The sequence below is a fragment of the Plectropomus leopardus genome, chromosome 8, assembly GCF_026936395.1.
Source record: "Plectropomus leopardus strain MGB_pleo_1.0 chromosome 8, ASM2693639v1, whole genome shotgun sequence".
NCBI lineage: Eukaryota > Metazoa > Chordata > Actinopteri > Perciformes > Serranidae > Plectropomus > Plectropomus leopardus.
The window spans coordinates 25,494,823-25,508,700 of record NC_142183.1 but is presented as its reverse complement, the minus strand read 5'-3'; the positions used below and the strand labels follow the sequence as shown (position 1 = coordinate 25,508,700).

Genomic DNA, 13,878 nt, shown 5'->3' with positions numbered 1-13,878 from the left:
AATTTTATATTAATAAAAAAAGGTTAACTTATGTAAATTTTTCATGGGTTTTGCTAAGGGCTACTGACTCAAAGAGATAATCTAAAAAGTGGGCCGAAGCATTTTTACTAACAGAAACAGGGCTAAGCAATGTAGCAGGTAACTTAAGCATGTAACTACAATATGTAATACCCACTTGACATCATTTTGGCCAGGTTGCTCTTGAAAAAGTGACTATGTACCTAAAGAGACTTCCTAGTTTAACTAAGGTTAGATACAAAAAGAATTCCATTACTATATGTTTAGAGGCAGGAATACAATAAATAACATACAGTATTAACATTTAAAGCTCAGGTAGGCAGTCAAACTTTGGCTACATTGGGCAAAAATCCCATAATAAATAGTAAAATGTATTATAATTCAAGTGGACCGAGAGAACACTTGACTTTTGCACCTTCTCTTCCCTTTGTTGTCAGGCCCTAGAAAAGGCCATGAATATAGACTGTGGCCAAACACAGGTCAGTTCAGAGAGAGTGCATTCCTACTGGCTGTTCTACAAATGCAGATGTGCATGCATGTCAGTGAAAGATGGATTAATTGGGGGAGTCTTGCATAGAATGCAGCCATTTCAATATTAGCGAACCAATAAAAGAAGACAAACTAAATAAAACAAGAGTCTGGAAGAGAATATGACAATAAACTAAATAAAACACTTATCAATATATCAATATCAGTGAAGTATTTCAGAGATGGACAGAGGATGTTGCTAATTGTTTAGTATTAATTAACCAGCTAACCAGAGCCAAGTTCACATTAATGTAGCTAACGTTAGCAAGAGCCTCAAATCACAGTGTGTCCTTCACCTCACTTTCTGGCTCTACAGATCAACTCCCCAGGAGGAGAGTGGGCAGCAGCTCCAAAGACAGACCACCAGTTAGCAGACACAGCAAGCCAAATCCAGCCAGCGCAAATCCAGCCAGCGCAAATCCAGCCAGCGCAAATCCAAGCTCAAGGGAACAGACAGCCCTGACTCACTGCCAGATCAGTAAACTTTCTGTTGCTGCCATTACACAGATTAGTGGAGCTGCCGCTGGCAAGCAGCCTACTGTTTTTGAGCTGCTACAGCCACCGACCAAAAGTCCACCTCGCAAGCTGCTGCCTGCTCTCCTCCTAAGGGAACAATCTCCAGCTGTGGGGAGTGAGGCAGGTGGCTAGCTAGCTAAGTATTGTCTCATTTGTTATCTAATAAACAGGAGGAGACCGACCGGCAAGCACAGGGTAACTGTGCAAGGCAACAACGTGCATATACCTGTGGTATCTGGTGGGAGGGGTTTGGAAAAAGAGCTGCAGGAGGAGGGTGTATTTTTGAATTCTGCAAAGATTTTTTTCTAGATTTCTGCACATGCCTGCTTTAAACCCATGTAGGCAAACTGTACAAATTTAAATTGTCAAACATATTTTGTGATTGCCCATAGGAGCAGCATTGCCTGAAAAGCGACAGGCACATAGATGCCATCATAGCAGTCATCTTGTTAACATCCACAATTACACATGTAAATGCAAATTACATGTGTGAAACAGGGCATCCGGTTAATTGCTTGAGATCCTATCTTTAAGTAATTATGATAAACATTCATTAACTACAAAGGAAGTTTCCCCTCTTGTTTAAACCAAACAAATACAAACTTGCATCCCATGCTCCGCCAACAGAAAAATCTTGGTTTGCAATAACCACCTTGAGATGTCCTCAAAAGGCCATGGGTAATTAAAAAGTGCATCATATGGCCATGGGCACATAAATCATGAGCATGCAGATTGCATTGGTCACATAGGTAAACAATGTCACTGCAGGATTAACACATCAATTTACACTTTGCTATTTGCTAAATGACTAAATAGCTGATCAATGCAAGATGAGTGACACATCTAGTGACGGAGAGGGCAAAATGGAAAAAATTGTCCCTTAATGCCAAGTTGACATTGTGGATATGTTCAATGTCTTTGGAAGCTGTGTGAATATTAACAAATCTCCTGTAAATAAAAAGGTGCCTTGCAAGTCTGACGGAAGTCAGAAGCAGTAAAAATAAACAATATCAGGTTAATCATCTTTGCATTTATCACCCCAGGCAGCATTAAGATGATTAGCGCAGTGTTTTATCCAGCTGCTATCTTGATGCTGTTTCATGTCAATATTATGATGACTTGTCATACGTTTCATATACCTTTGTAGTTTTATATTCTTATTTATCTTATTATCTTATTTATCTTATTATCAGCTCTCTTTAACTGAATATGGTCCAAAAAATATGCAGCATGTCCTTCATCCAGCTGAGGGCAGTTTTAATCCAATAACATCTCTATGAAAATTTGAGTTGCATGCCTTGTGGTCGTATGTCTCTGCGAAACAGTCAAGTTGCAATTAGATTTTACATCATGTCCGTTCAGACTTATATGTAGCCATGACAGTTACTACTTCAAACATGGGTGCTGGTGCAAAGCAATCATCATATTTTAAAACATAGATGTTTCACACACATCCAAGGACCTAATATATCACCACAGTTTCAGGATGGGCACCAAACATTAGTGTCTCCAAATGTGATGTTATGATGTTGAACAATGGCCAGAAAATGTTTTTTGCGCAACATTATGATGCCAAAGTGACGTTGACCTTTTGGGATATAAAATGTCATCACTTCATCATCTTATTCTATTAGACATTCAAGTGAAATTGTGTTAATTAGTGGATGAATTCTTGAGTTATGGCCAAAAACATGTTTTGTGTGGTCACAGTGACCTTTGACCACGAAATTCTAATCAGGCCATCCTTGAGTCTGAGTGACTTTTGAGCTGAATTTTAAGAAATTCCTTCAAAGCATTCCTGAAATAATGCGTTCTTGAGAAAAGCACAGATGCAAGGTCACAGTGACCTTGACCTTTGACCACTCTGATCAGTTACAAAATTGAGTGAATGTTTCTGCCAAATTTGAGGAGGTTCGTTCAAGAGGTTCTTAAGATATTGTGTTTATGAGAGTGGGAAACATAATCGCAGGCACAGAGGCATAAAAAAACTAAAAACTAGTTCATCTGAGTCAACTGAGGATTTTAGGGAACATGCTGCATAAAGTTTGAGCCAACAATGGATATCACTAACTGACTTTCAGACTTAGAAAGTTTTTAAGAATGAAAATATAAGAGACTAGACAGCAACATGCAAAGTGCTTTTAACAGATTAAAATTGTACCTTGAGTTAAATGTCAAAATTAGGGCCACTTTTGTTTGCAATATAAGGGCCGAAGATATTGTGTCAGTTTTCCATGCTTTCTAACAATAATAAAATATGCCCTAGCTGTGTTCGTCAGGGCCAACCAACCCAGCAACAGTAGAGTAAATCTCAGTAACTACCAGAGGAGAAGTGGTTAACCTGATGTATTTATAAGTGCAGTCTAGACTATGTTGCTTTCTGAAAGCTCGAGCGGTGCAAATCTCCTTCATTTGACATAGAGGCAAATCAAGGAATGAAGTAGCAGTGACTCAAGAACATATTCAATGTACCCCAAAGCCATGTCCCAATTTGTCCGCTTATCTTGTCCTAATTTCCACCTCGACCCCAAGCCCTTCAAGGGTTTTTGGTCATTTTATGATTCAGTTTTGTTAGTTCTAGACACTCATAATCTGACCTAGCTGTAACCTTTCTGAACAAGCTCCCATTCATTTGTTAATAAATATTGTAATCGTACCTTTGGAACTGAGCCATACTGTTGTAGGGTAAAATATGGTTTTGTTGTTCATATTTGTATTAATCTAGCAGATACGTGGATGTGTGACTGAACATGTGAAAAAACGGTAAAAGGTTTGTGACTTGTAAGCCACTAATTTGACTTACATCAAAATTGTTGAGGGCATAGGCAAGCTCTCCACCCCCTGCTGGCTGACTGAGTGCTGAGTCCTCAGTGGCAGTGGCCTGAGCGGCGTTGGAGATGCCGGAGACCGCGTGCTGCAGCTGCTTGTAGATCAGGTCACGGTTAGCCTTGTAGGCTGCCACGTCAGGGTGCTGCAGGCAGGCACGAGACGCTGTGTACAGCATGGGGATGTTTCTCTGGAGCACCCCGCGAGCAGCAGCCATTTGGTCCTTGTGGTGGACGTCCTTTAGCTCCTGGCAGAATGAAATGAAAGTAAAGCAGAAAAGGATGCAGATGAATAAAGGGTTAAATTGGAGGATGGGATACTTACAGGGGGCTGGGTGGTAATGTACTTTAGATTCAAAATGGGCCTGTCATGCCCTTATGGAGACACTAAGTGTGACAGAGTTTGTTCTGGATGACCCAGATTTATTTCTGTCCCCTGCGGTAACACAACACAGTCATAATCAGGCCATTATAATATGCCTTTGCAAATTAATGCGTTGCTATTCAGACCTCAGCATTATATTGCAAATACATCTTCATAGAAGAGAGGAGAGAAGATAGTGATCACTGGCATAGATTTATGGCATAAAAAAACCAGCTTGCATACACAAAACGAAAGCCTCCCCTCCAAATGGAACACTCCCAGGGCTTTTTTTCCACTGTTGCTTGAGACATGCTCTAAGAGAAAACACAGTCTTTAAGCCCCATTACTTCCTGCATTTACTTTGGTTAAGCATATTTGCTATCCATAAAAAAGCGCAATTACAAGTAAAAGCAATTTCCTCACAAGATAATCAGTGATCATTCTGGCAAGTTTTCCATTTTAAAAGGGGAGTTATACAGGAAACATGAATTGTCTAGTCATGGGTTGGATTAGGCAATGTGAGATACTACTTAAGTGCAAAATTAGTAGCCGCTACTCATCACTGCCTCAACTTTTTGACTTGATGCAATTACATCCCTGTCATTTTTTTCAGTGTAATGTAACAACTGGAAAAAAAGAAAATATTATATTCATATTTAATATAATTTTTTAAATATATTTAATATAAACATATTAGTGTTTGAAGTTTGTAGGAACGCTATTGCATATAATATGGCCAGGGGGCGAAATTAGTGGCGAAAGTTGGTGTTAGGATATGGAAACTTAAAACCGTTTAATCATACAACTTTAATTTACATAATAATATTAGCATGTGTAGTAGGTTGGCATTTGACTGAAAGAAAGCAAACATTTGTGACTCACATTCCTTTTTACTTTCAAACAAGGTTGCAGTTTGATTGTATTTGATGATTTCTAAAAGTTTATACTATAAAGAAATCCCTAATTGTGATCCATTATTTACTGTAGTGGTCCTATAGAAAACCTAAACACCCAGACATGACATCTAAACCAGCATGAAGGACAGCTTAAAAATATTTCTACAATATATACTGTATTGTTTGCACTTAGCTCGATGATAATCTTAAAAAATAACGGTGAGATGTAAAGGTATATCTATATAAAAACTCCATTCACCAAGCTTTCTTCTTTTCCAGTAATTAGCAGGTGTGTGCATCTCCTGGATCTGCACCAAGAAGCTTATGAAGTCATTTCATCTGGAAAAGGCATCATGAAATGTGCTTTACTGTTGACTGCCACTTATCATAGTGGAGAAAAAACGATGTGCCATTTCTCATCACAAGGAAATTGGTTTTGTCACATTTAGAGTCAGGTCTTTATGCTCTTTTTTTGCACTCTCAGCCCACTTCACTGCAATTGGTAATAAGAAGATTGTTCATGCTTACTGCATCTAATCGTCCAGCTAAAGCGTGAGGCACTCTCCTCGCTTACTCTCTGTCAATGTTTCACTTGCCGTTACTGCTACGTGGGTTGAAGAGCATGTTTTGTTTTAAGTGCCAAGACCACTAACATCCATTCAGGTGCCCAATAACCTCCCAACCCAATTAAATCCACCAGACTCCTCTGCTCCCACAGTCTGACCCTGTCTCTCTTTTTTGCTTACTGTACATTACCTGCTGTCTCTTGGCGGCCATGATGTTCAGCTTGTCGACCTCTGGTTTCAAGGCCTTATATTGGATCCCAAGGTCCTGCTCTGTTCCCGCATTACGCACTTTCACAAGATTTTCCTCCACCTGTGTTGGGCAGGTTGAAAAAGTTAGACATCACTTGAGAAAAATACAGTTCTTTACCGCCAGTTTGCAAATTTAAATAAACTGAATGATCAGTTCTGAAAATACTGAGCTATAACTCATAAAATACAAGCCATTTATAGTTATTTAGCTTATTTAGAATGACCAGGTGTGAGCTAGGGCTGAACACATCAACATTTCGAAGAACAATGTGCAAAACTGCAATTAACTGAAGGCAATCAACCGAGCTGTGATTTTAATTTGCTGTAGCTTGTCATCTTAATTTTTGAGACGTGATAAACCATCTGAAATTATATCAGTTTGGAATTCAATCAAAAATAAAAAAGACTCAAAGAGGACCCATTTTTTGTTTGACACATTTAAATGTTTTTTTTCCCAGAGAAATTCAAGCATGATTTTAATCTTTAAATATAAGTTACTGACAAAAAAAAGGCAACATCCATTCAAACTGACACCCATCCCTTCTTCTGTTCAAAAAAAGCACAGAAATTTTGGCAAATCTGGCCTATTTGGTCAAAGCATCCTACACAACAGTCTAGACCCAGAAGTACGTTCTCATCAGACGACTCATATAAACTCGCAGCACTGGTTACTAAGTAGAATAATCTGGTTTTCTACAATTATAATTAAGCTTGTTTGTAATGTATAATATGCAGAAGAGTGTAACTATCTCACCAGTTTAAGCTGCAGTAGAAGTTTGTAGACATCAGACATGTCTGCCAGCACCAGCAGATGTGTCACTGCTGACAGGAGGGCTCTGGCAGCACGAACCATATTGCCCCTCTTCACAGACGAGCAAGGGTCTTCTGCAAATTCTCCAGAAGCTTGACGCATCGACTCTCCTGAGAATGAGTGACAAAACAAAACATCTGCTGTGACTCCAAGGTTTAAACTTGAACTTCAAATACATGGTTCAAAAGTGCACTATGAACAAGCTTTCATAATGCTAATATGTGTACTTAATCCCTGGTAGTCTGTGAAAAGGCAGCAGTGTTTTCATCTTTTGCAACTATTACAGACCAAATATCCTACTGTTAGAGATGGGCGATTTATTGATTTTATTCAATGTACAATGTCTTGTTCCACATGGGGTGTATAAAATGACTACAATGTGGACATCAAGTGTAAACTGTCATGCCATTTTTAAAGCAACTGGAATGAGACTTGCTTTGGCGTTCGGTTCTCTGGCTCTCAACTATGGCACTCTCTCTCACAGACACACATACAAAAGGTAAGAAAGACTTACAAACATGATATGTCTCGCACACTCCTCTGCCAATCCAGACCACTATCTCCTGGGCAACAGTGTGAGCATGTGTCGCTTGTGTTTTTGTATCTGCAGGGCTCCAGACCACGACTATTTAGTAATATTTTATAACCATGGAGCAACAGTAAGACTAGCAAGTAATATAAATAAATGAACTGAAAAGCTGCTGTGTTGTTTTCAGCTTACAGTGAATAAATCCTCAGTGGTGCCACAGTCACAGTGTAACTTTTCACTAACTGCTTACAACAACTATTGAACGGAAGCTTCAAAGTCACAGCAAAACATTTCCAGCCCGAGCCCAGCCAGGTGCTTCAAAATAAAAGCACCAGTGGTTCCACTTTGATTTATTTCATTATGACAATACTTTTTTAACCTTTATTGCAACAGTATTTTATTTTACTCTATAATAGTATTTCCTTTAACTTAATTGTAACAGTAGATTAATAACTTAATTATAACTGAACTATAGTTAATATAATTGCAGTATTTAAGTTAACTTTAGTGTAAGAGTATTTTATTTGGCTTTATTGCAACAGTAGTTTATTTAACTTTATTGTAACAGTAGTTTAACTTGATCATAGCAGTAATTTATTTAATGTAATTATAGTATTCCAGAGAATTTTGTTAAAACACTACTTTAAATGTATTAGTAATAAAGTACTAATACTAAGTACTAATAAAGTACTAATAAAGTATTTTATTTTACTTTATTGTAACAGAAGTTTATTTACATAATAGTAGCTACTTTATTCAGCTTTAGTGAAACTGTAGTTTATTTAGTAGTTTAGTATTGTGGTAGGCCAAAAAATATTGCAGTATTATTTATAGGCTATATCATCCAACCCTACCTACCATGAAGCAGTTAATATTGTATTTATTTAGGCATGTGCTGAGCAAACAGGATGTGATATGGAAATATGAGACACAAACTATATGAATATATATATATATATATATATATATATATATATATATATATATATATATATATATATATATATATATATATATATATATATATATATATATATAGTCAAATAAAATGATTGTTTTTCAATGCAATGATCTGCCTTTCTTTGTTATCCATTCAATCAGACACTTCTTCATGTACGGAACAGTTTTGTAAATAGTTGTAGCAGTGGTATTTTTAGCCTACAGTATTAGCAGTAGTAGTAGTCTACATCTGAGAGCAGACAGCCTGTTCCAGGCTACAAGCTACTTGCATTAGAAGTCTTCAGAGATAAAGAGGAGTGTGCAGGAGGAAAGCAACAGTCTGACGCATTTTCCCTGCCTGCTTAGGGTCAGCACGTGTCACACAGAGACACAAAGACACACACACCTCTTCAATGTCCATTAATGATTTCTGCTTGCACGCAGACATGCACACACAGCCCTCTAAAAAAAAGAAAAGAGGTCAAAGCCACGACAAAGGGCTCACTGTCTGGTTTGTCCAGCACCGTGCTTTGTCCTACATTGGATGGGCCTGCACAGTTGACTGGGCACACAAATAGACTTTGTAAGCTCACATTATGAACAAGACAGTAAATCTGTAAGTAGTTTATTTCAGTGGAGACACAGACAAATTCAAACTCCAAAAAATGCCTTAAAACTGCCATGTATGTATTGGAGATCCAAAGCCAGAAAAGAGACAAGTACTTATTTTGTCCGCTTTCCTATGATTTGATACAGCTCTGGTACAGAGACAAAAATATATATGACAAGCTGTAACACGAATTATTTTCTTACAGCGATGAGATGTGCTCTGGAAATTTAAGACAACTGAAAACTATTTAGCAACCATTCATTCTCATCAGTTGTTTTCATCTTGTTAATACTTTCTGTTTGACAATCATGCACATAGAGCAGCTCTTCTCTTTTGGCAATACTACGTAAATAGATGTGCTATGTTAGAGGATGTACTTCCCTTTTTACCAAAAGTGTACCTGGATTGACTCCAGTTACCACAGCCTAAACAGGGTAGGCAGCTTAGAAAATTATTATTAGACATTATTATTTCAAAGACAAAAATATGTTAGCAGGGATGAAACAAATACTGCAGCATGGTATTTCATAAAGCAAGAAGGCACATGAGGGGTGGAACGCAATATCATCTCAATCTTATGAACTGGCTATGAGAACATTACAGTGTAAGAGCTGAGTGCCGTCAAAGTGTCAGTGTACGCTATCATTCCAAGATAACCAGGAAGCCGTATTTAGATACAACGTTAAGTGACTTCATGGCTTTGAGCTCTGGAATATGTTTTTTGTGGTCTGGCCACAAGCAGTCAATGGATGAGTCCCCCCCCCCAAATAATGCTTGCTGTGAGAACAAAAGGCGACTGTATGTGTGACAGCTCAGAAAGATTGATTCCCAAATTCATCAGGAACTTCAGTTTGTTTTTTTCCTTTAGAACATCTCATTTCTGCCCCCATGTCTCAACATTCACTGAGTCATAGAACTCAGAATAACTACATAGTTACACTCGAGTAGAAACAGTTTCAACTTGAGCATAATTTGCATCATCTACAGCACATTTGCCTTTGTTTGTCTATGTTCAGATCTATCCGCTGACTTGCATTGATGCAGCCTGCATTAATGCAGACATGACTTGCTTCATGCTGCCTCTCAGAAATGTTAAATTGATCTGAATTTCAGCATTTGCTTTGCAAATTGGGATTTGTCATTTGAATGTTTTATTTTGATGACTGTAGTCCAACCAAGTTTATAAATTTGCTCTTAAAAGAATGCTTCACCTGCAAAAGGATAATTCTTCATGAAACTGAGTTCATTGGGGGCTGCTTTTAACAACAGCAAAACTATATCAAAACATTCTTTTACAAACTCTCACACAACTCTTTAAGTATAATTCAAGTCACATTTATCCAGTCATATGCTCAGTGCTTCCAAATCATGTATTTTTGGTAAAACATTACAATTTTGACACTTCTGCCTACAGTAGCACACCCTGACCTGAGCATGCAGCTGTGTGTGAGCTCCACTTGAGCAAATTCAAACACGTGTGCTTGTCTGGACATGCTGATCAGCCCTGCTTGCACTGTTTGGACTGACTTGTTTTGAGTCGTTATGTTTTTGCAAAAATGCACATGATTGGGAAGGACTGGGCACATGACTGGATAAATAAGAATTGAATTTTACTGCACAACTTGCATGAGAGCTTGTAAAGAGATGTTTTGACATAATTTTGCTTTTGTTAAACGTGGTCCCCATTTACTTCAATACATGAAGAATGTTCACCTTTTTGGATTTTTTGTTTACTGTGGAGGCATGCCAGAAAAAAAAAATGTTTTCTTTGCAAGTTGAAACACACAGTGAATCAGATATACAAAAAGTCATTTTGCAGGTGACGTATTCCTTTAACTTTCAAGAGAAAATTAGGATCAAGCCATTCTAGTAATCCCATGCTTCCGATCTTTATGCTAGGCTATTTGCTTCCAGCTCCTCACTTAAGTGTTGTAAATCTTCTCATCAAACTCTGCGAAAGAAAAAAAAGAAGACTGAAAAATCATGATATATTGAATAATCACCTTGCAACTACAGTAGCAGCAATATGGACTTTCATGTTAGTTCTTCATTACTTGTCAAGTATCGTGACTTATTTTGTGTATCCAACAGTGGACGTGATTATGCAATGAATAAAAATTCATACAGGTGAAGAAATTTAATTATAGTTTTTAACCTCTTATGTATGAATTACTAGCACTATGTTGCAAAAAATGGTCACTGGTACTAAAGCCTTCAGTTACAATCAAGACTTATTGTTTGACACATCAAATATGTGCCCATTCGAGTACTCCAAATCAGTAGCAGTAGCTGGAGACTGTATAAAATGCAACTCCACCAATCAGGAATAAGTGTAAGCTAATGTCCCAATGTTTACAAGCTTGACTGGACTGAGAGACTTCAGTGTCAGAAAAAAAAAGCTACTCAGTAAATGAAACATCAATAACAAGCAAGCAGCCCCCCTCGTTGGGGAAAGTAAACTGACAACCTGTGAGAAACCCTGATAAATGTTGCTTGGTGTGCTAGTACACACGTCCCCCAACCTCTGCTAACGCCAGCATCATGTATGCCCACCAGCACTTTCAGTTCAATAAATGCACATTTCATCAATTACTTACTAAAGGTCTACAATCACTTACTCAACAATCAGAGGTTTCGATGTGTGCAAGCAGTCCTACCAACCAGAGAAAAACATTTGCAATTGCAGTGTTGCATTTTACATCATCTATGGATGACAAGATTTGAAAACTCAGGACATCACAATGTCATGATATTAATCAACTCGTAGACTTTGAGATGCTTTGCAGTTATCTAGTAAAATGCAATTTTCATAGTTGATTTAAATCATTTGATAAGATACTTTTGTGTACAGTATCATGGTATCAATCTGAGTTCTCATTAATTGCACGGTATAATAATCTTTCCTTACTTTATTCCTGTAATGTTTGCTTCAGATTTCTATTTTTCTATTTCTGAATCTATATTTCAGGGTTTAACTCTGTAAATAGTAGAACAGCTGGAAATATGGCTGTGCCTCAAATTTAGCTGTTCAACAGTCATTTAATTTTCCATACACAGTTTGAACAGGCTCTGTGGTGTGACAGCACCATTCACGTAATCTAGTACGCAAGCTTACTGCGCTAACAAACTGTCGCAAATGTGCAACAACATATTTTGCAGACACTAGATAACAAACAAAAGCTGATGACTGTATCGCACTGAGTTGCTGTGAGCTGAAAATGTACCACTTCCGTGTAGGTCTTTCCTCTCTCCTCCTCTGTGCCACTGCTTGCATGCCTGCATCTCCATGTATCAAAGAGTAGCATGAAATTAAAGAGCACTCACTCCGCAGCTAAATCTGGGTACCAAAAAATGAGTAAAGCATCAAATATTCACATTGAGACACTGAGGTTCAATTACTTTAACAACTGACTGACTCTAAAAGTTGTATTTGTTCCATTACAATTCCTGTAAAGAAATTCTATTTCCAAATGGGCATTTTGCAATTAACCTGTAAATCCAGTCAAGATTTCAAGAAGGAAAAAGGTTGCACTATCAAACCTATGGAACAGAGATCTCACAGAGATTCTGAACATTTTACCTCAACAAAGAGCTAAAGCAGTTTGTGCAAATGATGGACAACACGGACATCAAACACAGTCCACACCTTAAGGCTGTTATTCCCCCCGTGAACAAAATCAATAAGGCCATTTTCAGGGGGCAGATAGTGATCAGTGCTCCTTTAATAAACTTCCATCCATCTAACGCTTACCTGCGGCCCACCAAGTGCATGATGAAATGATTAAAATGTATATCACACAATAAGCCCGCCAAACAGCAGGACAACAAAGACACAGACAGGGAGGGAAGGGCAAGACAGAGAGAACAAGGACAAGAGCAGACAGGACGGACTGCATTAAGAGAAAGTCTTGAAAAGGGGGAGAGAAATCTCCTCTGATTTCGTTGAAGTATATGGTACATAATATAGGATTGAAAATATTCAAAGAATATGTTGGGTGGAGAAACAACATTAAGTCCATTAATTTCAAATGATTTGAGTAAGAAAAACTTGGTATACTAGCCATCTCAACATGCTTTGTATGTAAATTCATAATAATCATGTCAGACATTTTTCTCCCATTTAAACAGCTGGTAAGCCACAGCTGGGTGGAAAATGCTTTCTGAATCCAGGGGGTGGGGGGTGTTACTCTACTCAATAGCCGTATTATCAGTCTAAGCACGCTCCACTGAGCAGCATGGCATAGCTGACAGCCAGGCCTAGGCACCAGCTAACAACAGTCAGTGAATTCCAGCCCAGTGACAGCTTACCACAACTACAGTAACATTCCTGGGCACTGAGCACTGCGCAGGCTATCTAGCGACATGTCATCTACCTCCCAACTACTCAGAGCGGAGCTCGAGCGGGGGACATCTAACTCGCTGGGCATTTGGGGAGAAAAGACACAGTGACACAGATGTCGCTTCACAAGGTGATAACAGCCACCCTCAAGTCATAGCTCCCTGGTCTCAGTGGTCTGCTACCATGTCAGAAGACAGTCCGATATCCAGAGCAGAGAGGAATAAATGAGACTTGCAAGTGTGATTGTTAGATGATGGAATCTGCTATCGCAAGCCAAATGGTAATTTAATTGGGTAATTGGCTGATGAGTTGATGGTAGATTTTAGTCTCGAGATGCTCAAGATGCTACTCCACTAAGAAACCCTGCAGATAACCTCATACGCAGAATGCCAGACAAATCTCTACCATCATCACGCTCGCTCAATAATCTTCATAGATAAGACAAACCCCATAGTGTGTGACGATTCACTTTTGACTTTGTCGTCATCATGATAGACAAATTTAGCTGCAGGGTCTACAAACTAATATGTCTTCCAGACTGACACAAAGATCCATGAAGGATCCATTTTTGCCATTTGTTTGAACGAGATAACACAAGTACATCAAGCTGACATGCCCTCCTACTCCTGACAAAGGTCTGTTAAAGGTCAGACGCCGCTCAAACAAAAGGGTGAAGGCACTACTATAG

At 38.4% G+C, this 13,878-nt stretch overlaps 1 protein-coding gene across 2 annotated transcripts in view; it reads right to left on the bottom strand.

Annotated features, from left to right (window-relative positions):
• The window catches only part of ctnna1 (catenin (cadherin-associated protein), alpha 1), an 89,457-nt gene that overhangs the window by 71,905 nt on the left and 3,674 nt on the right, over positions 1–13,878 (bottom strand). For both annotated transcript variants that reach the window (XM_042493563.2, XM_042493562.2), the window contains exons 4-6: positions 6,717–6,883; positions 5,904–6,023; positions 3,866–4,135 (exon numbers count right to left, since the gene is read on the bottom strand). In XM_042493563.2, the coding sequence (XP_042349497.1) occupies positions 3,866–4,135; positions 5,904–6,023; positions 6,717–6,883 (557 nt within the window). The remainder of the gene's footprint in view (positions 1–3,865; positions 4,136–5,903; positions 6,024–6,716; positions 6,884–13,878) is intronic.